This window comes from Taudactylus pleione, unplaced genomic scaffold (genome assembly GCF_031769625.1).
Source record: "Taudactylus pleione unplaced genomic scaffold, aTauple2 ptg000085l, whole genome shotgun sequence".
NCBI lineage: Eukaryota > Metazoa > Chordata > Amphibia > Anura > Myobatrachidae > Taudactylus > Taudactylus pleione.
This window is the reverse complement of record NW_028284487.1, coordinates 421,491-448,255: the sequence shown is the minus strand read 5'-3', so window position 1 is coordinate 448,255 and position 26,765 is coordinate 421,491. Positions and strand designations below refer to the sequence as shown.

The window sequence follows — 26,765 nt, the reverse complement described above, 5'->3', positions numbered from 1 at the left end:
CTGAAAACATGATGAAATTATTGTTACAATAGGCCCTAACCACCAAATTGCTGCCCAAATAAACCCGCCCAAATGTACGCAAATTGACTGTGTCATCCTGACATTAGCAGCTCTGAGTTCCACCTGCGTACGTTTTGTGCTATCCCAAAAAACTGATTTCAAAACACATACCAAGCCGGTTCTCAATCCAACACTAATTGCTTTTCTGCCCGCCCGCGATTAATCGCAACAACATCGTGGAGTCCAGGGACGGAGGAGAAGGCCATCGCCAATGTGGTCGAGTAATCCAGACCCTAAGCTGTGCGAGCATTTTGAAGGGAAAGAGGATCATCCAGTGACGTAGGAGTCGGTCCGTACACATTTTACGCTCGCATCTGCTAATGTATGTACGCCCCAAAAACGCCTCGCCACGCCTGCGTTTTTCCATCTCCACCCTCGCCAACACCCTAAAACGCCCTGTTCTGTCAATCACATTTGACATGTCACTTCCTGTACGCTATTTTAGGAACGAGTCCCAAAAAACTCGCAATCTGCAGTACGCACATGCGCAGTGTTACACCGACGCATGCGCGGTTATTCAACATCGGAACGCAACGAGCGTACTGCTGTTAACGAGTGGCTCTGAATGTGGGCCAAGGTGAGGATTCTGTCATATGCCCATAACTAAAATGTACATTCAAAAAGCTGTCCACAGTGGATTGTAGAAATGCTTTAATAGGTGATTAGTCATGATAAAAGTACTCCATGTAGTGTGGTCCACAGCTTGACCGATGGTAACCTTAATCCACTACATTCAGTATTATTATTTTTAACCTGCCTACGAAACAAATCGTGATGTGTTTCCTGCCAACTCCCAATGAAGAAGGAGCAGCTGGAATGTTGTTCTCCAGTAGAAATAGTTTAACTTAAGGTTTATAGTAGTCCCACTAAGAGTTTATATATACTGTAGGTAAGATGTCAGGTTACTAGTTCCATTTTTATAGCTGGGTACTGCACATGATTTGTTCCCAAGCACTATACTGAGCATTGGCTATTTCATAACTTCTTTACAAAACTGTGGGCAAAGGGGCATCAGCATTCCTATACAGAGAGATACAGACTGCCCAGACTTTAAACTCTATATATGCTCTTTCATCCTGATGCCTGGGTCAGAGTAAGTTTTCCATTCCTTTCCAGTTATGTGACTTGCTGCTGGAATAGGCAGTGCTCACGACTACAGGCTTCTCTGGAATCTGCTTACTAGGGAAAACTGTGGCTTGCATCTGCTGGTATCACTCAGTGCTAGAACTATTTTTACCTCACGGTGTAGCTAACATGTATTACCTTTACATTATAAATAACATAAAACAAATTACATACAATAAAATATTCTACAACATGAAAATTAGAATCATGAATCATACTTACCAGCTTCTTTCCTCCTCTTTGAGAAATGTCAGTATCAAAAGGGGAATTTTTGTTCACGAAAGGGACAGCAGGCTTTTCTGCAGGCCATATTAGACACCATTCCTGTAAAATATTACTATGTTGAGCATATTTAAATACCTACTGAAGTTGAGTTTTATTGATTTTCTCATAATAATGTCACCTTAAATATGTTGTCTATCTAGAATTTTAAAATATATTTTATCCAATTAATGGGATAGTCAGTAAAAATATTGATAAACCTTGCATTACTTTTTAGTGTCTTATTCAGCAGCTCTTACTCCACACAGTAACTGTTAAACATATTTGTGTACTGGGCAGTAGAATAGGAGGACCATGGGAATTGCGGTTCCATAAAACTACATGTACCATCATGGAGTGTGGCATTGAGAGGGGAAAACCTTACAGAATGTACCCCAGTAATAGGTGCATCCTGTACCTGTTGTTCAAAGTTATGCTGTAGTTGTTTAGAATAGCTTTTCATGGTAACCCCATGCTTCTTTGATCCTGCAATACAATAAGGCACAAGTTCTCAAACTCAGTCCTCAGGACCCCCAACAGTGCATGTTTTCCAGGTCTCCTCACAGAATCACAAGTGAAATAATTACTTCATCTGTGGATATTTTAAAATGTGTCAGTGAGTCTTTATTTCACCTATGCACCAATATGGTGACCTGGAAAAAGTGAACTGTGTGGGGTCCTGAGGACTGAGTTTGAGAACCACTGCAATAGGGTAACAAATGGGAAGACAGTAAAAAAATCACCATATTGTTTTTTTTGACAAATTACAAAGAAAAAAAAAGTATTTTAAGAACACAGGATTTTATTATTGTAATCCAAAGGATTTTATGTTATCATAGCACTACATGCAGTGGCTATTACACCATCAATAAGTGGTGCCTGTTATGCTCATACAAGGTACCATCTGCTTTTACAACATGCTGTAGCTTTTGGGCCTGTTTTGAAAACCTCTGCACTGTTTTGACTTTGTCAAAACCTGCTGGGGTCTGGATAAGAGCCATCTGGCAAGGATGCAGCTGACTCAAACAATGGGAAGATTTATCATAACTGGTTTTAATTAGAGATGTGCGGTTCGGTTTTCCTGAAGAACGAACACACCCAAACTTAGGGGTTCCAATAAGAAATGAATACCAACTCGGATTACTTTTAGAGTTCCGAGTAGAACAGAGTCCCGGCTCAGGTCTCCTGTAAGTTGGGAACTCGGATTTAGAAACTAAATCTAATTTTTGGATTTCATGTAAACCAGTCCAAATGAATGGTTTTAGCTGTTTTTATCAATTTTAAAGCAATGAAAAAGCTAAAGACTAAATCCTAACCAAAACACTTGAGGGTGGTTTTACCAAAACCAAAACACAAGGGTCTGTGAACATCTCTAGTTTTAAGTCTCAACCTGGAATTCAGTAAGGTATTCTGTACAGTGTCTCAATCTGTAGCTTTAGGTTTGGTTTGGTGGTAGGAATGATGGTGTGTGTGGAGGTGGCGTTGTGCAGGAGAAGGAAGTGCATTTTTAAACCTGGGTACACACTGATAGATATATTGCCCGTTCCACTGAAAGGGCGATATATCTATAGTGCATCGCCGGGTGTGTACAGCGGATATGTCTGTGAATGTCGTAGTTCACAGACATATCCGTTCTGCTGTGCAGCATAGCAGATGGCCGATATATCTGAAAGATATATCGGGTCGTGTGCAGGTGTGTACGGGCGACCTGCCGATCACTCGTACACATGTTGCTGGAACCAAGAGGTGATTGACAGCTCAACTGGGCAGGCAATTTAAATGCGCGGCACATCGGGCAGAAGATCTGTAAGTGTGTATATATTTAACAATCATCAGATAGGTCGACGGGATGGCTGAATGACCGAACTGTCGACCAAGTGTGTATCCATCTTTAAGGAGCACCATGAATTGATCAGATCCATCTCTGGAGAATTTTTTGAATAGGTGCTTTGTAGAATATCTCTCAGCTAACCCACTGGTTTGTGGATAGTGAGGGCTGCTGGTGGTATGTATGATGTCCCATAGACTTGTGAAGGTCTGGAACTTGCTGCTCATAAATTGCATGGCATTGTCTGTGAGGAACTGCCATGGTATGCCATGCACAGAAAAGTTTCTTTTCACCTTGTTGATGACTGTAGTGCTTTGCTTGTGAGGTTAGATAAATAATCTATCTCAAACTAGCCAGAGCAGGATTTAACTGTCACCAAGTGCTCCTTCTCCTCCAATCAAAAAATGTCCACAGCAACTATGGTCCAAGGAAGGGCAGGTACATCATGCAGTGTTTGGGGTTCTTTTAAGTGGTGAGCCTGTAGAACATTGCAAGGAGCACAAGTAGCAACAACCTACTCCATATCAGCAAACATCATGTGCCAGAAAACTGTATCTTTAACCTACGCTTGTTGGTTTAGCACCCAGAGTGCCCTTGATAAACTTGACTTGTATAAATCCCTATAAAGCATAAGAAATTACAGTTGACCTCGTAGGAGAATACCATAACTATGTTCATCATGCATGGCAAAGAATGACTTCAGGTCACGAGACAACTCCCTGGACAGGTATGGCCAGCCAGTGAGGATGATATCAGGCAGATGATTGCACAAGTCATCAGTGCGTATGGTGTAGACGATATCAGACAGATCATGGCATTCCACCCAACACCACTCAGCAGGGCCGCCATCAGGGGGGGACTGCCGGGCCTCGAGTCCCGGGCCCGGAGAGAGCATAGACAGAGGGGGGCCCGGGAGGCTGCGGTGCTGCACCGGCAGCCATGGAGTACAGTTATATAATGCCTGACAGTCCCTGCATTACATTAACAAATATGTTGCCGGCCGCTCGCGGATCGGCAGCCAATCAGGAGCGCCCGCTCCTGATTGGCTGGCGTCTGGCACCATCCAATCAAAGCTCCCGGACCGGCAGCCAATCAGGAGCATCCGCTCCTGATTGGCTGCCGATCTGCGAGCTTTGATTGGCTCGGGCCCGGCAGCCTATGTGAAATGTCGATGTGTGCAGCAGCAGTGGACACTACAGCTCTTCCAGTCACGATTCTGATATGCCATCAGCGCGCCGCTGTTTCCGGCTGCCAACTGAAGAAGCGCACACCAGGTACAGATATAGTGCCTGACCTTGCCCTGTGCTCCCCCTCCTGTTCCAGCCAGCCCTCCCTACCATGTCCCCCCACTCTGCCCTGAGCCTCCCCAACTAGTCCAGCCAGCCTTCCCTGTCCCTCTCCTAGTCTAGACAGACTTCCCTGCCCTGTGCTTCTCCCCCCTAGTCCAGCCAGCCATCCCTGTCCCCCCACCCAATTCAATCAGATTTTTCTGAATTTTTATGTGGGTCTAATTATTTCAACTTATTATATATATATCCATCCATCCCCTCTCCCTGGGGGGGGCCCTGTGTACTTTGTCAGTACCGGGCCCCACCATTTCTGTTGGCAGCCCTGCCACTCAGTATCCACATGCAAGAGCTGACAAAGTGGAGCAGTTAATTCACAATGATGTGGCAGGAATTTGGAGAGGTAGTTGGCCATACCCAGGAACCATTCTAGGCTAAGCTTATCCTCAGGAGTGGGCATCTGTTGGATCACCAGGGTTTTGGTTAGGTCTGGTTTGACACCATAGAAGGTCAGAAAGTGTCCCAAATATCGAACTTCTGAATTGCTGAAGGGGCACTTGTCAGGGTTTAGCTTCATGTTGATCTCACTGATTCTTTGCATGACATTATTGAGGAGCATATTGTTTTCTTCCATTCTGCGGCTAAAAATCAGGATGTCATCTACAATTCATTCACATGGTTATCCCTCAAAATGATGTTCATGCACTGCTGGAATACCTCAATGCCAGTGCATATACCATAGGGCAGTTTGAGAAAGGAATATCTACCCACGCTCGTTATGAACACCGTTAGCATGGATGATTCTTTATCAAGGGTTATCTGCCAGAATCCACACTTGTCAACCAAAGTTGTGAAAATTATTGCATTGGGCATGTCAGCAAGCACTAGCTCCACAGTTTTGAGACAGTGATGTAGTCTCATGAGAGCCTTGTTTAGAAGCACTGGTTAGATGAAAATGTTCACAGAGCTGTTATTTTTCACTGCAGCTACCATGGGTGATTAGCAATGAGTGACTTTCACCGCAGGTGCAATGACCTCTAGTGCTGTCATGCGTTTGCATTGTGATATCACCTGGTCCTTTATGGTAAGAAGTATGCATCTGGGGGCAGGTGATAGGACAGACTCATCATTGATGATGTCAATACATTCTGTTTTTGTTATTGCTCAGCTTTTACTTGACGACTCGGGATGAAACAAAGGCCCTCATTCAGAGCCGGATGCTCTGAGCAGAGCGCTCGCTCTGAATGAGGGCCGTCCTCCATAATTATGGAGCGTCCTCCTGGACGCTCGTATAGCTGTGGGTCACCACCCACAGCCTATACGAGCATGCAGGTTGATGGCCGCGATGGTCTTGACCATCGCGACCATCGCCACTGCGAGCCGGAGCCTGCGGTTGAGTTTCTCAACCGCAAGGCCCTGAGTGATTTTGGCTCTATCAGAGCCAAAATCACTCCCACTGACATCACTAGTGAAGTCAGTGCGCCGGCTTCTGACGGTAGGCACGCCCCCGGCACGCCCACCAAAGGGGGCGTGCTGTCAATCAACATCGACAGCACGCCCCCTTTGATCAGACACAACGAGCGAAGGAAAGTCCTTCGCTCGTCGCGTCTGGCGCATGCGCATGACGGAGCTCCCGCCATCGTGCGCATGCGCAGTACACACCATCGACCCACTTGCGAGCGGACAGCCGCTTGCGAGTGGGTCTGAATCAGGCCCAAAGTGCCAATTATTTCTAGGAGTTTCCACTACAAATAATGCATTTTTCATGAAAATCGGTTCAGTTGTTTCCGCGCCAACTTGGATCGAACAGTCAAAAACTCAACATTCTTATTATATTAGCATATATAATATATATATATATATATATATATATATATATATACATATATATATATATATATATATACATATATATATTGAAAAAAATGAATTGACAATCAGGTGACTAGTTTGCTATATGTGTTAAACCACAACGGTGAATGATACAATACAACACAAATTAGTTATTAGTTTCAAGTGCAATGTTAATCTGATAATAACTCAAAACAAATGGGAGAGTGTACTTCACGCTAGTAAATAAAGTATACCAAGTTGATAGGTAACAAAGTGCTAGTGCAAAGTTAGGTATGATTAAAATTTATGACAACCTCTCTCTTCTAATCAGATAAGCTGCTTAGACATCAACTTACCTCTACTTTGTTTTTACTTATTTATTTTTTACTGCCAGTCATTATTTTTATATGGTCACATTCATTTATCTTTTATGTGTTTTTTACCAATAAATTGTCATAAATTTTAATCATACCTAACTTTGCACTAGCACTTTGTTACCTATCAACTTGGTATACTTTATTTACTAGCACAGCAAGACATTAGCACGCCCTCTATGTCTTGGCATGCGATCGCGGTGTGTATTTAGATGCCCACCAGCCTGTCTTAAGACGCCCACATTCCCCTAGTAATACACATCATCTCCGGAAAGTGCATACAGCTATCGGTAACATCGGACCCATTCGAGTGCTTCAGTGTGTATTTCAGCCATGTATAATGGCGCTGTATCTTAATTATGCACGCCTCTGAAATGGCGTTAAGACGCACAGACACGCCTGCATTCGCACCACCACACCCCCGTTTCCATCGACCAACCCCTGTCATCACCCACAAACTGCTCATCCTGTCACTCATTCTAGCCAGGCGTTTATGCACAAGGGGCGATAGCTTCGCGATCGCATGGACTGGTTCGCACGCACTGCGTCTTTAACGCATGTGCAGATTGCTAACATTGGCAGGCTATGTGTAAACACAGCCTAGCGAACGGGTCTGAATCAGGCCCTTGGATCAGAATCCCTCAGACACAACCCCCATGCCAATAATGACATGTAAATTTTGGGGTGAAAAAATTAAAAGTAGTGTTAAATGGGTTTACAGTACTGGGTGAGGTATTTTGGGGGTTGTATGGATGGGACATGTGTTTTAATCATTGCAGGAGGCTGCACCTGGTGTATTTGTAAACATTTTTAAAAGTGCACTTTTTGGACTCAAAAATATACTTGCGCCCATTTTAATGTACCCCCAATTTAACTGCAGCATTTATTTTGTAAAAAAAAATTAGCTTTTTATCATTTTTCCACATTTATAGAAATATGCATATAACAGCCAACAGACACAATTTAAGAACCCCAAATACTTTTATTAGGGCCACTAATACACTTCTAAATTGACTACCTATGTCAATTACCTATTTTAAGGGGTACAGACAGATTTCCCCAAATTTGCCTCTACTTTTTGCAGGTTATTCCACGAACAGTTTTTCTCCGAATGCATTTTCACGTCTTTTGTAATTGGATTTAGCGAAAAATGGGAGTGTGCATAGACAAAAGACGTTAAAGAATCGCACCAAAACACGTAAATTGTAGGATATATTAGGTAGCAAGGCAACACTCTGGACTTGATTCAGAGCCGGACGCTATTTGCGGACGGTCATTCTAAAAAAGGGGCCGGATATTTAAATTGAGCGCTCGCTCTTTGCGGTTTGTTGGCGCGAGTGTTCGAAAAATGCGCTCACTAGTTTGTAAAGATGCCCCTTTGCCGTTCGCATCACACGTCATCTCCGGTATTTATTAGATTAATTGGGAACATCGAAAGGCATCTGAACTGCTCGCAGTGGTTGTGGTAGGATTTTCTTACCGCTATCACTGCGTGCAGTTCAGGCTAAAAGACAACCAAGTGACGTGGTCGATGACGCTCCTTTACTAATTATGCACTCCCATTTAACACCCTTTTGACCGTTAGGCACGCCTGCTTTCAGATCTCCACTCCCCCGTTTTCAAGCACCTTCCCCTGTTACCACCCACAAACGGTACATTCTGTCAATCAAATTAGCAGCCCCTCGCTGTTTTACGAGCGCACGATTTCCGACCACAATGACTGGTTTGCGCATGCGCATTACGACCCATACGCATGCGCAGTTATGTGAACATCGCTCAGAGCAAACGAGCGGCCGCTTACGAACGGCTCTGAATCAGGCCCTCAGTTCTTGAAATTGATGTTTTGGAAGTAGGAAAAACAGCAAAGCATAAGGATCTTTTGACAAGGGCCAAAGTGTAATGTCTAGTTGACTGGGTCTCCAAAACGGCAGGTCTTGTGGGGTGTTCCTGGTATGCAGTGGTTAGCACCTACCAAAAGTGCTCCATGGAAGGACAACTGGTGAACTGGCAGCAGGGTCATGGGCACCCACCGCTCATTGATACACGTGGGGAGTGAAAGCTAGCCCATCTGGTCCTATCCCACCGAAGTGCTACTGTAGCCCAAATTGCTGAAAACAGTAATGCTGGCTATGATAGAAAGGTAAAGAGGGGCTGGACACCCTAATTTTAAACATAATAAGAGGTGCTACCATCCTTAGACTTGTAGTGCCATGCAGAATAAAAGAAAATGCAGGTGCACAAAGCACTAAGGGGGTCATTCAGACCCACTCGCAAGCGGCAGTACGCTCGCAAGTGGGTCGATGGTCCCCACTGCGCATGCGCACGACGGAGGGAGCTCCGTCGTGCGCATGCGCGAGACCCGGACTGCGACAGCTAAGCTGTCGCTCCGGGTCTCGCACCAAAGGGGGCGTGCTGTCGATGGTGACTGACAGCACGCCCCCTTTGGTGGGCGTGCCGGGGGCGTGGCGGCCAGACGGAGGCGTTCCCATGGGAACGCCTACCATCTGAAGCCGGCCCCACTGACATCACTACTGATGTCAGTGGGAGTGATTTTGGCTCTGATAGAGCCAAAATCACTCCAGGGCTTGTGGCTGGGAAACCCGACCGCAGGGTTTCCCTCGCAAGTCCGATGGTCGCGATGGTCAAGACCATCGCGACCATCTTTTTAGACGCTCGTATATGCTGTGGGTGGTGACCCACAGCTATACGAGCATCCAGGAGGACGCTCCATTTTAATGGAGGAGGGCCCTGATTCAGAGCGAGCGCTCTGATCAGAGCGAGCGGCTCTGAATCAGGGCCTAAGAATGCTAATAATCAAAACATTTGCAATAAACTCTATTAGTTAACATTGAGTATAAATAAGGTTTTTAGCACATTTGGGCACAAATGTGTGTCCACCTACCATGTCGAAGTGAACCTCATCAGGTGTCAGAACACACAGTGCATAGCAGGTTGCTGCACATGTGGCTGCATAGCCGCAGACCAATCACAGCACCCATGCTGACCTCTGTCCATCACCAAAAGCCTCTACAATGGTCATGGAGCTGGACCAGTGGATAAGTGGAAGAAGGTGGCCTTGTCTAATGGATCACATTTTATTTTACATCATGTGGACGGCCATTTACCTGGGCAAGAGATGGCACCAGGATGCACTATGGGAATAAGGCAAGCCAGCGGACTGTCACGATGGGCTTAGAGGAATCCGCCACTGAGGGGATGGAAGCTGAGATCACTGGAGGAGAGAGAAGCCGGAGGCGTGAGGCCTGTATATATGATCTCCTCATCCACAAATATCAAACGTTGACAAGACCAAAGGCGCAGAGTCTAACCAGCTGGGAGGTGTTCACCAGTGGGATATGGGTTTGAGCTGCACCCAGCAGGCAGGTCGCGGCCCTTTTGACAGGTGTCTGATACCGTGGGAATAGAGACAATAAACAATGGCCCAAAAGATATACTTCTACAAGAAGTACCTATTGCATTGGGAACTGGTACTTGTATGGGTATGAAGTCAAGTGCTTGAGGCACTGTTGGGCCAAAGAGTGGCACTCGTAACTGTACACTGGAGAATAGGTATTTGACGCAAAGTTGCATCAGAAGGTGGTACTTGTATCGCACACAGGCAAGATGTTCGGACGCACTGTTGCACAAGGAGTTGGCACTTGTATCGCACACAGGCAAGATGTTTGGATGCACTGTTGCACAAGAAGTTGGCACTTGTATCGCACACAGGCAAGATGTTCGGACGCACTGTTGCACAAGTAGTTGGCACTGGAGACTCGAGGAGATCACGTAGGGAACCTGGAATGGGGTAACAGCAAGTATACACAAGGTAGCGACAACATTGCACAGGCAACTTCATTCTGGCTTTATACCCTAAGGTAGCAGATCATTGGTGGACAGCATCTGCTGAGCACTACCATGCTACCATTGGGTAAAGGATAGTCCGGTGATGTGAACTGTCATGGCTGCGTCCATGACGGCAACCGCAGGAACCAAGGCACAGTACAGCTCATGGATGTCCACATGGCTCTAAGTATAATGCTCAGCGTGTCACTCGCCACCGCATCTGACGTCTGATCACCTGAGGGATCAGGGGAAGCCGGCGCTGTGGTGAGTAATGACCGAACCTAGGCCACAACCTGACATGGAGGCAGTGTGATACTCTGCGCAATGTTTTGGTAAGAAACCTTGGGTCCTGGCATACATGTAGATGTTAGACATGTACCACCTTCCTAAACATTGTTGCATACCATGTATGCCTGTCACGGCTTGGCGTGAACTTGGCCCCGGAAGTGGAGTCAGAAGGTGGTTGAAGCATTGCTGTTTGGTACTAGAAGACAGCCGTTCTTAACAGGGTATGACTCATGAATGGAAAGATGAAAGTCGGGGTATACACGTAGGACGAGGTACAGCTGAGGAGACGCTGGTGGAACTCAGATCCGGGGTCGGCAGGATGAACAGAAGGTAGTGGATACAGGAGGCGGGCCAGCAACCAGGAACTGGACTGGTACAAGGCTGAGTGGTGAATACACTGAAACACACTGGAACTGCGGCATATAAAGAGCAAGGGAGCACAGAGAACTAGCTCACAGCATACGCTGTGATAGACATTGCACTGGCAACCAAAGGATCTCTTGACAGCCCTTTAAGACCCTCAGGTAGTGTAGGATTGGCTGCTAGCACTCCTAGGCCAGGCTGCGACCGGATTGGCCCAATCAGTCACCTGACCCGAATCCAAGATGGCCGTGCCCAGCAGTCTACAGCGCGGAAGCTCTGCCAGTCTCACCCCCTCTCACCTGCCTCCAGATGGAAGCCCTAGTCTCCGGAAGCTCACTGTGCCCAGCGCCGCTCTCCAGGACCCTGCACCTCCACCGGACGCCCCGCACCAGAGCGCCCAGAGAGGTAAGGACCGCGATCTCGGCAGCCTCTCATCCCTGTTCGTGACAACGCCCTTATGGTATTCCCTGATGACAGTGGCCTCCTTGAGCAGAATAATGTGCAATGCCACACTGCGAAAATTGTTCAAGAATGGTCTTAGGAACACGACAAAAAGTTCAAGATGTCGGCTTGGCCTCCAAATTCCCCAGATCTCAATTCGATCAAGCGGAGTGTGCTGGAAAAACAAGTTCAAGCCATGGAGTCCCCCCTTCACAACTTACAGGACTTAAAGGATCTGTTGCTAACGCTTGGTGCCAGATACCACAGGACACCTTCAGAGGTCTTGGGGAGTCCATGCCTCAAGGGGTCGGTAGTGTTTTGGTGGAACAAGGGGGGATCTACACTATACAATATTAGGCAGGTGGTTTAATGTTATGGCTGATGGGTGTATATTTCAGTATTTGATCTATTACCTAACATCTTTTAGCCTGTGGGCCTGATTCAACAGCGTATGCAATTGCAGTTATGTATGCAGATCTAGTGATTGTTAACCACTGCACATGCATATGCACCGCACTGCGCATGCGCTGCGATCACACTGCGATTACAGACGCACTAAGGAATCCATCGCAGAGTGAGCGATAGGCTGTCAGCGTTTGGGGGTTTTGATGGGAGAGTGGTTCGGAAAAACCCAGGCAGGCCTGTCCGTTTGAACGCCGTTTCATGGGTGTGCATAAATTAGCCACTGCGATTGCATACGCAGCTTGAGTAGTCACTGCGTGTGATTAGACTTGCAGATTCTGTGGCTGGCCAGACCTGGTATAAGTGCTGCATGATAGACCGATGTGTGTCAATGGTACTGATGTATATGCAGGAGTGCAAGGTTGGACTTATATGACAAAGCTGTAGTGGGCATCTCTATGCCGGATGAGCTGTGGCAGGCATTAGCATATTTTTGTTGCTGCGTTCCGTATGAAATCACAGCTACGTACGCAATAGCGATCCTTACTGATTCAGACCCTGTCACCAAGACACAGTTTGATGTCTTATATTGCTGAGTAGATGTAAAGTCATTATCACTATCTTTTAGCCATGATTTTTCTTCCTGTGAGCTTTATATAAATTGTTTATAGCGCACTGCACACAAAAAAATCTGTATTGTGTTTTAAAACATTAATTTCTCTCTCTTCCTCTTATCCTGTTGTGTAAAGCTGGAAGGATGGCCTGGCATTGTGTGCTCTCATCCATAGACACAGGCCCGACCTGATTGACTACTCCAAGCTCAGAAAGGTAACATAACCCATGTGCCATCCTTGTCATTGTTTATTCCATAAATATATATTTGTTTTCTCAATTATTCCTTCCGATCTTCTAAAAATATACTACTGATGATTATCACGGTTTTTCTAAATCTAGTGTAGAAAAATGTCAATATTATTAATTTGTAGATTGTATGGGTTCCTTTTGTTTCTTTTTGTTTTGAGTTTTCTTTATAATTATAATTATTTCTTCGAGGACAGGTTCGATTTTGACTCAGGTCTTTTTGACAAATTAGCGCAAGTTTGCATTAGTTCGGATTTATTTTATTGGCTATCCAAAACACGTGAGAGACAGATAGTCACTATGATGCTGTTTTGAGATCTGAACATAACCGAGTAAAACCTAATAAAATCGAATCGCTCGTCTCTAGTTTGCACAATAAAACTGGATAGAGACATTTACCCAGAGTTGTTATATGTGAATGTTCACGTTTGGACATGACAGTAAAGAGGTGCAACAAATAAAATGTGATTGTTTTGTCCCAAGTACAAGCGCTGCTTAAAGGCCGGTACACACTAGACGATGTCTAGTGTGTACAACCTCGTTAGTGATGGGACCCGGCTGGGGTGCCGGCATCGGGGCCATGCTGCATTCGACATCGCCCGTCGGATCTGCATGCAGAGCCGGCGGAGGATGACGCTGACGACAAGCGGAAGCGCGCATCGTCAGTGACATAGCGGGTACACACTAGACAATGTGCCCGATATGTCGCTCCGGTCTAGTGTGTACCCAGCTTTAGACTTTGTAGAATAATTGTCAGGATGCATTGGTGATCTCTGTTTACGTTTGTTTGTTTCCTAATATACTATTGATCTGTTTATCCATTTATACTATATGTTATTCAGGGCCGACTCCAGTAGGAGCCGCCCCCTGTGCAGAACGGGACTAAGACGCCTATTAACCCTGCGCACGGCAAAGCAGCGCATGACCGAAAGGGGGCGTGGCATGATTACCATAGGTCACCCCCCTAAATGACATTATTTGGGGGCGTGTCCATACGACACGCCTCCCATTTAACATCAGGCTGGGGGTAAGCACGGCACTCCGTCAGTAGCTGGGCTTCCCCCAGCCTTCTCCCTGCACTGGAAGGATGCCACGCATACAGCTTCTCTGGAGTCCAGCACCGCCGCACAGCTGCAGCGGTGGGGGTGCCCAACTTCCCAGTCATACTTTGTCCCACGGGTGGAACAGCAGGACAGTGCCCAAAAAGTGGGACTGTGTCGCTGATATCGGGATGGTTGGGAGTGGTGTGCCCTCTATGGGGTGGCGCTCCTGTTCATCCGCACTGCTCAAACGTGCCTCGAGCTGGCCCTGATGATATTATATGATAAGAATGCTTTTACAATGTTTGCTGAATTAATAATATGTTGAAACAACACCTATTTTAGAATACTTTAAAAATGGGATAGAATTATAGAAAAATCTACTCAGCAGGGTTTATTTAGTATTAGTATCAGGGCCCTGGAACTGCTGCAAGAAGTCCTGCTATGCATAAAATGGGGCACAGATATCTGGGACGCAAATCTCATTTTTCTATCATTTAAGTCACTGGTGAGACCATATCTTGAATATTTTGGGTTGGGTAAGGGATGATGGTGGACAGAATCCCGAAGCCAGCATCCCGACAGGGTTAGGATTCTGACACCTGTCGGTAAGTATCCTAACCCTACCCCTACCTGTAAACCTAACCCTCCCTGCCCACAGCCTAAACTTAACCCTCCCCCCTGCAACCTAAACCTAAGCCTCCCCCCGCAGCCTAACCCTAACCCTCCCCCCTAGTGCCTAACCCTAACCCTCCCCCCCAAGTGCCTAACCCTATCCCTTCCCCTACCTGTAACCCTAACCCTCCCTGCCCTCAGTCTAAACCTAACCGTCCCCCCCGCAACCTAAACCTAACCCTCTCCCCCTAGTGCCTAACCCTAACTTTCCCCCCCAGTGCCTAACCCTAACCCTCCCCCCAGTGCCTAACCCTAACCCTCCCTGCCCTCAGCCTAAACCTAACCCTCTCCACCTAGTGCCTAACCCTAACTCTCCCGCCAGTGCCTAACCCTAACCCTCCCCCCAGTGCCTAACCCTAACCCTCCCTGCCCTCAGCCTAAACCTAACCCTCCCCCCCGCAACCTAAACCTAACCCTCTCCCCCTAGTGCCTAACCCTAACTCTCCCCCCAGTGCCTAACCCTCCCCCCAGTGCCTAACCCTAACACTCCCCCCAGTGCCTAACCCTAACCCTCCCTGCCCTCAGCCTAAACCTAACCCTCCCCCCCGCAACCTAAACCTAACCCTCTCCCCCTAGTGCCTAACCCTAACTCTCCCCCCAGTGCCTAACCCTAACTCTCCCCCCAGTGCCTAACCCTAACCCGGGATGCAGGCAGTGGGGATGCTGGTGCCGGGATTCTGACTGGTGTTGGGATTCCGGCGCTGGCATTCAGAGCACCGGCATCCTGATAGCCGTGATTTAAACTACATCCCAATATTTCTACTTCAGGGTCCATAGGGTATCCACAGGATACCTTGGGGGTATAGGTGTGACGTCAGTCGCAGGGCACCAAAGAGTTAAGCTTTCAGCCTCCCAGGATGCACTAGGTCCCCCTCCTATACCCCGCCCCCGGGCCAAGGCACCCCAGTTTAGTTTGGTGCCCGGCCGGAGTCGGGTGCACCTGTTGGAGTGGGGGCTAGAAGAGCCCCTGAAGCTTTTTCTTCATGCAGCTGTGGCTGCACATCTGGATGAACAGCATGGACAGTCAGTCCTGACGTCCATGCTGTCTTCCCTACACCCCGCCGGTACCAGAACGCCGGTACTGATCCGGGGATGCTGGTGGGCGTCTGGGGTCACAGCTAGCGGTGACCCCAGATGCTCCGGACCATGGCCGGATTCAAGGGGGACAGAGGTAAGCAGCGGGGTCCCGCGGTGGGTCCCCGCTGATCACATGGTCCTAAGTCCCCAGGCAGGGGGCTCCCTGGGGACTGGCTGCAGCGTGGAGCCAGGCGACCAACCTGCGCTTCCACTACCCCCTGGGACAGCGGACCGCAGCAGAGCGGTAGCGCTGCGGCGTCCCAGGGGTTAAATGCATGCCAGGGGAGCGCGCCTTCCCTGTGTCACAGCCGGCGCCTCCCCCGCTGCACACAGCCCTCTCTGCACTGTGCTGACTGGTCTCCTCCCCCAGGCCAGCTCTCCTCCCCCAGGCCAGCTTCTCTCTGCTCCTCGGCGGCCATCTTCTCTGCAACGCATGGTGAACGCTGCTGGAAGTCTGGAAGGAAGCATCGTGGTCTGGGTCCCCCCGCATACCTCTCCTCCGCTGTGGCTCAGGTCTGTGTATGCAGGCCCTGTGTCTGTGTAGTTGAGTGATCAGCGCTGTTAGTGCAGGAATTGTTATTTCTCTGCATTGTATGTGACTGTGCTAGCGCTGCCTGTAACTTTTCTTCTCTAAACTGTCAGCTTTATTACTGTCCCTGTTCTTTCTGCTAAGGCCCTTGCGGTGCGGTGCTGCAGGGTGGTCTCTCGCCTATTTAATACTTAATTGGTGAGAGAGGTCACATACGTGGTGCCATCATGTCTGAAAGTGATTTTCCCCTCCGGCTACAGTGTACCACGTGCAAAGTACCGTTAGCGGAGGGGGAGGGTAGCGCGGAGGGCCTTTGCCGGCAGTGTTTGTCCATGGCGCGGCCTATTACGGTTACAGCATCGGTACAGGAGCCGCCCTGGGCTTGTTTCGCTCAGGCGTTAACAGCTTTAGTGGGCCAGTTAGCTCCGCAGCCCGCGTTTACTCCGATGGGTTTGTCCCAGCAGTCTGTGGTGTCGTCACCCATGCAGGGGTTCCCACGACAATTGGTGGTACCCCACAGTCTCCCTATTTTCCCGCTCCCGGGTTCTCAGGAGCCAGCGTGGGTTAACTCCCTGACGAGTTCTGTACAGCACTTGTCGGATGTGTTGCAAGGGGAGTCTGTGATGCGGCCTCATAAAAGGCCGGTGGCGTCTCTGTCCGCTCCTTATGAGGATGACGAAGGGACGTCTGATGATGGGGAGATTCTGGATCCTTACGATCAGGAACCTCTCCATACTAAGGACGCTGATGCTAAGTCCAAAGTATATATTCCTGGACTTATTTGGGCGGTCCGCACAGCCTTGGTGATTGAGGACGAAGTTCCCCCAGCGGCTAAATCTAAGTATGCCTTTTTCAAAGATGTGAAGGGCGATGCCACAGTCTTTCCTCTTTCGGGTCAGTTGGTGGACCATTTAGAGGAGGCGTGGAAACAACCTGGCAAAAGATACCAGCCGCAGAGACGCCTGGCGGTGGCTTATCCGTTCGCGGATAATTATTTTGCTAAGTGGGAATCCCCTCCACAGGTGGATTCTCACGTGACCCGTCTTGTCCGTAGTGCCACATTGCCGATGCCATCCATGTCCTCCCTTAAGGATGCTACGGACCGCAAGGTAGAAATCTGCCTGAAGTCCGCTTATTCCCTTGCAGGGGGGGCAGCACGGCCGGCTATGGCCATTTGCTGGGTTGCCAGAGCGATGGAGCGCTGGGCGGATTCATTAGAGGCTTCTTTTGAATCCGACTGTCTGGCCGAACAGGCGGAGTTGATTGGCAATCTCCGTGATTCGGCCACCTACATCAACGAGGCGGCTCTAGACATTAGTACTCTGGTGTCTAGAATTTCTTCAGCAGCGGTAGCTGCTCGTCGCACCTTGTGGCTGCGATCCTGGAAGGCGGACGCAGATTCCTAGAAAGGTCTGGAAGCGTTGCCGTTTACCGGAGAAGTTCTCTTCGGTCCGGATCTGGATAAGATTGTGGCCACGCTGGCGGCAGCCAAATCTGCTTGTCTCCCATCGGCCGCTGCTCCTTCTGGTTGTGGACCATCGTCCTTTCGGTCATCTAGGGCCCAGGGCAGGCCCAAACCAGAGTCGTTTCCTCGACAGGCTGGCCCTAAGAAATCGGTCAAGCCCCGGAAACAGACATGGAGTACCAGACGTCCGGCCCCCAAGCCAGATGACAAGCCTGCGGCCTGACGGTCCGGGTCTCCCCTTGGGGGATCCCAGGGTGGGAGGCCGCCTGCTGCAGTTCTCCCGGTGTTGGTCGTTCACTACGACAGACACTTGGGTTCTGGAGGTGGTCTCTCACGGGTACGCCCTCTCCTTCCGGCACAGACCCCCGGCTCGATTCTTCACCACGGGTCTACCATCAGACCGGAACAAGGCTACGGAGCTGCGGAAGGTATTGCACACTATGCTCCAGGCTGGAGTTATAGTGCCTGTTCCATTCTCCCAGAGGGGCCAGGGTTTCTATTCAAATCTATTTTTGGTACAGAAACCCAATGGGTCATATCGTCCGATTCTCAACCTCAAAGCACTCAACAAGTCTTTGCGGGTCCCGAAGTTTCGGATGGAGACCCTACGGTCCATCATTCTGGCGCTGGAACCTGGGGACTACATGGTGTCATTGGACATACAGGACGCTTACCTGCATGTCCCTATTCTTTTGCGCCATCAAGAGTTCCTTCGGTTTGCAATCCGCAGCGACCACTTCCAGTTTCGGGCGTTACCTTTTGGCCTGGCGACAGCACCACGTGTTTTCACCAAGGTGATGGCGGTCATGGCGGCTTCTCTGTGGCTGCAAGGAGTCCGCATGTTGCCGTACTTGGACGACCTGTTATTGGTGGCAGGATCTCCAGAGCTCCTGTTACACCACTTGGACCTGACCATTGCACTGCTGCAACGGCACGGCTGGCTAATCAACTGGCAGAAGTCCACTCTAATCCCGTCTCGGAGGATTCTGCATCTTGGAGCCTTATTGGACTCGGGACAGCAAAGGATCTTCGTGACGGAGGACAAGATCTCTGCTTTACAGTCAAGGGTGCGCAGTTGTCTGCACAGCCGCCGGGTGTCCTTACACTCGGCGATGAGGTTACTGGGCTCCATGGTGTCGGTGTTCGACATGGTGGAATATGCCCAGTTTCACTCCAGACCTCTGCAGCACCTGATCCTGTCCAAGTGGAACGGGCTGCCTCAGTCTCTGAAGTTCCAGACGATTGTGCTCACCCCGGAGGTTCGCCTGTCCCTTGCGTGGTGGTTAAAGACGACCCACCTCAACAAGGGACGTCCGTTCTGGGTTCCAAATTGGGTCCTGTTGACAACGGACGCCAGTCTTCGGGGCTGGGGAGCAGTTTCGGGTCCACACTTGTTCCAGGGCAGGTGGACGCCGACAGAAGCGGAGCTTCCAATAAATATCTTGGAACTCCGTGCGGTCTTCAATGCTCTCCTGCAGGCACAGCGGTTTCTCCAGGGTCACCCGGTGCAGGTCCAGTCGGACAATGCTACCACCGTGGCCTACATAAACAGGCAAGGAGGAACTCGCAGTCGGGCGGCTCTCGTAGAGGTCTCTCGGATCCTGGTTTGGGCGGAGCGCAATCTTCCGGCCATATCAGCGGTCTTCATCCCGGGAGTGCTAAATTGGGAGGCGGACTTTCTAAGTCGCCAGGACGTTCATCCAGGGGAATGGTCCCTGCACCCGGATGTTTTTCAATTACTGGTGGACAGGTGGGGTCTTCCAGAAATCGACCTCATGGCGTCCCGGCACAACAACAAGTTGCCGGTGTACGGGTCTCGCACAAGAGACGAAGGGGCGTCTCTGGTGGATGCTCTGTCCGTCCGGTGGACGTTCAGGTTCGCATACCTGTTCCCTCCGGTCTCCCTTCTTCCACGGGTAATCCGGAAATTCAAACAGGAAGGAGGGACGCTCCTGTTGATAGCTCCCGCGTGGCCCAGACGGCACTGGTTCTCAGACCTTCAGGGTCTGTCCGTGGACAGTCCTCTGCGGTTGCCGCTACGACCGGACCTTCTGTCTCAGGGTCCTTGTCTTCACCCGGACCTGACTCGGCTGTCTTTGGCGGCGTGGCTGTTGAGACGGCCATGCTGAGGTCCCGGGGGTTTTCCAGCTCTGTGGTGCGTACCATGTTACGAGCTCGGAAACCGTCTTCCGCGAGGATATACCATCGCGTGTGGCATACATTCTTCCAGTGGTGTCGACCGAGAGGTTATGCACCGCGGGAGTTTCGTCTGTCTCGGATTCTCGCCTTCCTGCAAGCGGGACTAGATCATGGGCTTCGCCTTGCTTCTTTGAAGGTACAGGTTTCGGCCCTATCTGTCTGGTTTCACCGTAGGATTGCTACAATCCCGGATGTGCGCACCTTTATGCAAGGTGTTCTCCGTATTCAGCCGCCCTTTGTTCCACCTGTGGCGCCTTGGGATTTGGCTGTGGTCCTGAGGGCTCTCCAAGGACCGCCGTTTGAACCACTGGGCTCAGTGGATATTAAATGGCTAACAGCTAAGACTGTTTTCCTTCTGGCCGTTGCTTCAGCCAGACGTGTTTCTGAGTTAGGGGCTCTTTCTTGTAGACCCCCTTTCTTGGTTTTTCATGGGAACAGGGCAGTGCTCCGCACTCGGCCCGAGTTTCTTCCCAAAGTTGTTTCCCAGTTTCATGTTAACGAGGAAATAGTTGTTCCGGCCTTTAACTCACCGGGTCTTTCTGTGGGTGAGGCCTCTTTGGATGTTGTGCGGGCCTTAAGGACTTATGTTGACCGCACTTCTTCGTTTAGGAAGTCGGACGCTTTGTTGTCCTCTATGGCTTCTGTAAAAAGGGTTGGCCTGCTTCAAAGCAAACTTTGGCAGCCTGGATCCGTATGGCTATTTCTGAAGCTTATCTTCATGAAGGCCTACCGGTCCCTCCTTCTCTGAAGGCTCATTCCACTAGGTCTGTGGGTCCTTCGTGGGCAGCTCGACGTGGTGCCTCGGCAGTTCAGATCTGCAAGGCTGCTACGTGGTCTTCTGTCCATACCTTCGTGAGGTATTACAGGTTTGACACCTTCACCTCTCAGGATGCTTCCTTCGGGCGGCGGATTCTCCTTTCTGCACAGGAGCGTCCCCACCCTTAAAGGATACTGCTTTGGGACATCCCCAAGGTATCCTGTGGATACCCTATGGACCCTGAAGTAGAAAATATGAGATATGGTAAGAACTTACCCTTGTTATCTCTATTTCTACGAAGTCCATAGGGTTCCACAGGACTCCCGCCCTGTCGCACCTGTGCTGCAGATGGGCTTTGCTCTGGTCACCGGTTTTCCATCTCCCTCTGGTGAGAATGTGATTCTTGTATGTGTCCAGATCTTTGTTCTCTCTCTTCCTTCTCCTCCTCCGGCCTATGGCTTGGTAACTAACTGAGGTGCCTTGGCCCGGGGGCGGGGTATAGGAGGGGGACCTAGTGCATCCTGGGAGGCTGAAAGCTTAACTCTTTGGTGCCCTGCGACTGACGTCACACCTATACCCCCAAGGTATCCTGTGGAACCCTATGGACTTCGTAGAAATAGAGATAACAAGGGTAAGTTCTTACCATATCTCATATTTTTGTCCAGTTTTAGGCACCTGTGAATAATGCTGGGCATACACTGTCAGTTTAAATGTCTGTCAGACTGACAGACATCTTATCTGACATGCTGACACCACCAGATATCATGGCCATACACTGTGAGATATGTCACAGGCTCACAGCGTATAGCACCAGGTATCTGCATTCCTGTACATCTATTGTTCGATATATTCAAATATGTAATATGTTTTTCTACATAATAATGTTTGCTGTTGTATAATGTAACCTCTTGAACTAATCCCAATAGGATGACCCTATTGGTAACCTCAACACTGCCTTCGAGGTAGCAGAAAAGTTCCTGGATATCCCCAAGATGTTGGACGCAGAAGGTGTGTAACTAGTATTGACCAGGCATATGGAATAAATAAGACTGACAGAGATTTTCCATCAAGCAACTATTTGCTGCTCTTCTCTGCAGATATTGTGAATACACCCAAGCCAGATGAGAAGGCAATAATGACGTATGTATCCTGCTTCTACCATGCCTTTGCTGGAGCTGAACAGGTAACAATGTTTAAAACTTTTATTAATCAGAAAATCAAAAGAAAACAATTATTGTATATTACACAGACTTTATTTTACCAACTTCATCTACTGAGTGTAGTTACACTATGTAATTGATGGCTTCACTGAATGCAATTGTTTTACAGGCTGAGACTGCAGCCAACAGGATCTGTAAGGTTCTCGCAGTGAACCAGGAGAATGAGAAACTGATGGAAGAATATGAGAAGTTAGCAAGTGAGGTTAGTATGTGAGGGCACAGTACTTCCATATAGAATATCCTATACTTTCCATTCACAACCATATGCACAATACAATTATTATTATTATTACTATTATTATTATATAACTTTTTACCTGAGCTACAATGCTAATATAATGGCTTAAAAGAAATGTTTTCCACAAATAATTACAACAGTTTTAAGTTAACTGATAAAACCTAAAACAGAGGTTACTAAATCTTTCTCCAGCATGAGTCCCGTATTGTGTCACAGGATCGTTCTTGGCTTCCATTATTCAGTTTTAAATACATAGCATATGTTCTTTGAATTACTTTTGGTAGGAGGAAAATACATGTATTAAATAATAAGTGCAAGGAAATTGGATATATATACCAACTAAGTGCAAATCAGCATCATTTCAGTTTGTTAGTTGGTATTGCATGATAGCATTGCATGAGCTAGACCCATAAAGAATTCAATTCAAACTGATTAATAAATAAGTAAGTATATTAAGTACAATAACCGTCTACACTTGTCCTAAGCTCCTGGAATGGATCCGCCGCACCATCCCCTGGCTGGAGAACAGAACCCCTGAGAAGAACATGGGCGCCATGCAGAAGAAATTGGAGGACTTTAGGGATTATAGGAGGGTTCACAAGCCACCCCGTGTTCAGGAGAAGTGCCAGTTGGAAATCAACTTTAACACCCTGCAAACTAAGCTGAGGCTCAGCAACCGCCCTGCATTCATGCCATCTGAGGGCAAGATGGTTTCTGTAAGTATGGCAGCAGCAGATGAAGCATGGCTTTATATAAAGTTACAACATACTGTATACAGTTCGGACAAGTTGATCAGCATATGGTAGCAAGAACACAACATACAGTACAGTATATTATCTACAAGTTACATTAAGAACAGTTTTCTAGGAAAAAGGAACAATTTTATAGTTATTGAATGGCACATTTAATCTATCAGAGACTATCTGAAACCCTACATTAAGAATCCACTGTTCCCAACGAATGTGCCCTAACCATTACATTTATTAGCACTATATTTTTAGATTGCTCGCTTTATAGAGAATACTGATTTAAATGCTATACTTTGCGAAGGAATAGTGAAAGTGTAAAGTGCTGCATTGTGTTACACTGTCTTCCAGTTGTATTTCATGTATGCTTAACACTGACTCATCATTCACTTTCTTTAGGATATTGCCAATGCATGGAAAGGTCTGGAGCAAGTAGAGAAAGGTTATGAAGAGTGGCTTCTGCTGGAAATCAGGAGACTGGAGAGACTGGAGCACCTGGCTGAAAAGTTTAGGCAGAAGGCTACTCTTCATGAGTCCTGGACTAGAGGTCGGTACAGAAGATTTATGGTTATCGAGTTTCATGAGCTTGATTAGTAAATTCTTAAACCAGCACCAATAGTTTTCGTTAGCCTGCTGTAAATTGTTCTAAGTTAAGAGGAAACAACTAATGTTGAAATGACACAGCGTAAGATATAAATGTTGCTTTCATTAGTAGAGGAACACATTGCTGCTTCAACATAGTGGCAATATAAATGTTTCTAACAGTTGTTTAGGTGATGTATTCTGTAGGCTTAGGGGCAAATGTATGAAGCTCTGGAAAGTGATAAAGTGCAAAGTGATAAATGACCAACCACTCAGCTCCTAACTGTCATGTTACAGGTTGTTTGAAAAATGACAATTGGGAGCTGATTGGTTGGTTGTTTATCACTTTCCACTTTATCACTTCCCAGAGCTCATACATGTGCCCCTACAGTATTAGTTTGTCACTCCTTTTGGATGCAACGTTGTACATTTCAAACATGTTGCAAAAATGAGTATAGGTTGTTATGCAGAACTCACAATTCTAGTGTTACATTACATTATAATGAAATAAGTACATTATTTTTTTGATTTATTGTTTAATGGTATAAAATGATCTCAGTGATTTCATAAACAAGTTTATTCCATATTCGACACTCAACAATTTTCTTTAGTTGACCCAATAACTACAACTACTATGATACAACATACAAGGATAGCGTCTGCTAATGTGTGCACCTTTACACTGTGCAGGAAAGGAAGAGCTGCTGTCTCAGAAAGATTATGAATCCGCTTCTCTAATGGAGATCCGAGCACTGGTGCGAAAGCACGAGGCCTTTGAGAGTGATTTGGCTGCTCACCAGGACCGTGTAGAGCAGATCGCTGCAATTGCTCAGGAACTGAAGTGAGTATGGATCATTTACCATTCCTTGTAGCTTAATATGGTGCAGGACGGTGTCAATGAAGCAATGACAGAAAGAAAAAAAATAGGTCAGCTTGTGACAATAAACAAATGGGCTCTCATATAAATAGGTTTTCATTGAATTTCTATTTTTTTTTTATTGAGAATTTTAAATCAGACACAATAGTGGAATTTACTTTTTAATTAGAAGATGAAATTCTTACTGAGGAAAGGTGATATTATAAAAACACCCACAGACTTCTCCAGTGTAACAGAACCTCCAGAGTAACAGGACCTCCAGTGTAACAGGCTTCTACAGTGTAACAGGGCCTCCAGAGTAACAGGTTTCTCCAGTGTAACAGGCTTCTCCAGTGTAACAGGCTTCTCCAATGTAACAGGGCCACCAGAGTAACAGGGCCTCCAGTGTAACATGTTTCTCCAGTGTAACATGTTTCTCCAGTGTAACATGCTTCTCCAGTGTAACAGGGCCTCCAGTGTAACAGGGCCTCCAGAGTAACTGGTTTCTCCAATGTAACAGGCTTCTCCAGTGTAACAGTGCCTCCAGAGAAACAGGGCCTTTAGTGTAACAGGCTTCTCCAGTGTAACAGGGCCTTTAGTGTAACAGGGCCTTTAGTGTAACAGGGCCACTAGTGTAACAGGCTTCTCCAGTGTAACAGGGCCTTTAGTGTAACAGGGCCTTTAGTGTAACAGGGCCTCTAGTGTAACAGGCTTCTCCAGTGTAACAGGGCCTGCAGTGTAACAGGGCCTCCAGTGTAACAGGGCCTCCAGTGTAACAGCGCCTCCAGTGTAACAGGCTTCTCCAGTGTAACAGGGCCTACAGTGTAACAGGGCATCCACTGTAACAGCGCCTCTAGTGTAACAGGGCATCTACTGTAACAGGGCCTATAGTGTAAGGCTTTTCCAGTGTAACAGGGCCTCCAGTATAACAGGTTTCTCCAGTGTAACAGGGCCTCCAGTGTAACAGGACCTCCAGTGTAACAGGCTTCTCCAGTGTAACAGGGCCTCCAGTGTAACAGGTTTCTCCAATGTAACAGGCTTCTCCAGTGTAACAGGGCCTCCAGAGTAATGGTGGGTACACACTACACGATATCCTCCCTGAGCGATATTGTGTAGTGTTGTCCCCGGCAGGCTGTGCTCAATGTCGTTCATGACATTGAGCACAGCCGCTGAACGATATCATTAACGATATCGTTCAGCGCCGGGCTCTCTCCCCCATTCCCTGACATGCAGCAACCTGACGAGATCGTCAGGTTGGCCTGCATGTCAGCCCGATGAACGATGATGACGAACTACCCACGGGAACGCGCGTCGTCATCATCGTTCATCTTTTTGGGGTTAAAAATGGATGATAAAGTGGACGACTGAACGATAACGATATCGTTATCGTTCAGTCGTCCACTTAATCGCCCAGTGTGTACGCACCATAACAGGGCCTCTAGTGTAACAGGCTTCTCCAGTGTAACAGGGCCTCCAGTGTAACAGGGCCTCCAGTGTAACAGCGCCTCTAGTGTAACAGGCTTCTCCAGTGTAACAGGGCCTCTAGTGTAACAGGCTTCTCCAGTGTAACAGGGCCTGCACTGTAACAGGGCATCCACTGTAACAGGGCCTTTAGTGTAACAGGGCCTATAGTGTAACAGGCTTCTCCAGTGTAACAGGGCCTCCAGTGTAACAGGTTTCTCCAGTGTAACAGGGCCTCCAGTGTAACAGGCTTCTCCAGTGTAACAGGGCCTCCAGTGTAACAGGTTTCTCCAATGTAACAGGCTTCTCCAGTGTAACAGGCTTCTCCAGTGTAACAGGGCCTCCAGAGTAATGGTGGGTACACACTACACGATATGCTCCCTGAGCGATATCGTCTAGTGTGTCCCCGGCAGGCTGTGCTCAATGTCGTTCATGACATTGAGCACAGCCGCTGAACGATATCATTAACGATATCGTTCAGCGCCGGGCTCTCTCCCCCATTCCCTGACATGCAGCAACCTGACGAGATCGTCAGGTTGGCCTGCATGTCAGCCCGATGAACGATGATGACGAACGACCCGCGGGAACGCGCGTCGTCGTCATTGTTCATCTTTTTGGGGTTAAAAATGGACGATAAAGTGGACGACTGAACGATAACGATATCGTTATCGTTCAGTCATCCACTTTATCGCCCAGTGTGTACGCACCATAACAGGGCCTCTAGTGTAACAGGCTTCTCCAGTGTAACAGGGCCTGCAGTGTAACAGGGCCTGCAGTGTAACAGGCTTCTCCAGTTTAACAGGGCCTCTAGTGTAACAGGCTTCTCCAGTGTAACAGGGCCTCCAGTGTAACAGGGCATCCACTGTAACAGGGCATCTACTGTAACAGGGCCTTTAGTGTAACAGAGCCTCCAGTGTAACAGCGCCTCTAGTGTAACAGGCTTCTCTAGTGT

General features: G+C 48.0%; 1 protein-coding gene across 1 annotated transcript in view; it reads left to right on the top strand.

Moving 5' to 3' along the window:
• ACTN3 (actinin alpha 3) overlaps positions 1-26,765 on the top strand; it is a 150,536-nt gene that overhangs the window by 111,506 nt on the left and 12,265 nt on the right. The window contains exons 6-12 of the mRNA XM_088468295.1: positions 12,857-12,935; positions 21,637-21,718; positions 21,808-21,893; positions 22,040-22,132; positions 22,654-22,884; positions 23,314-23,461; positions 24,187-24,337. Of these exons, the coding sequence (XP_088324421.1) occupies positions 12,857-12,935; positions 21,637-21,718; positions 21,808-21,893; positions 22,040-22,132; positions 22,654-22,884; positions 23,314-23,461; positions 24,187-24,337 (870 nt within the window). The remainder of the gene's footprint in view (positions 1-12,856; positions 12,936-21,636; positions 21,719-21,807; positions 21,894-22,039; positions 22,133-22,653; positions 22,885-23,313; positions 23,462-24,186; positions 24,338-26,765) is intronic.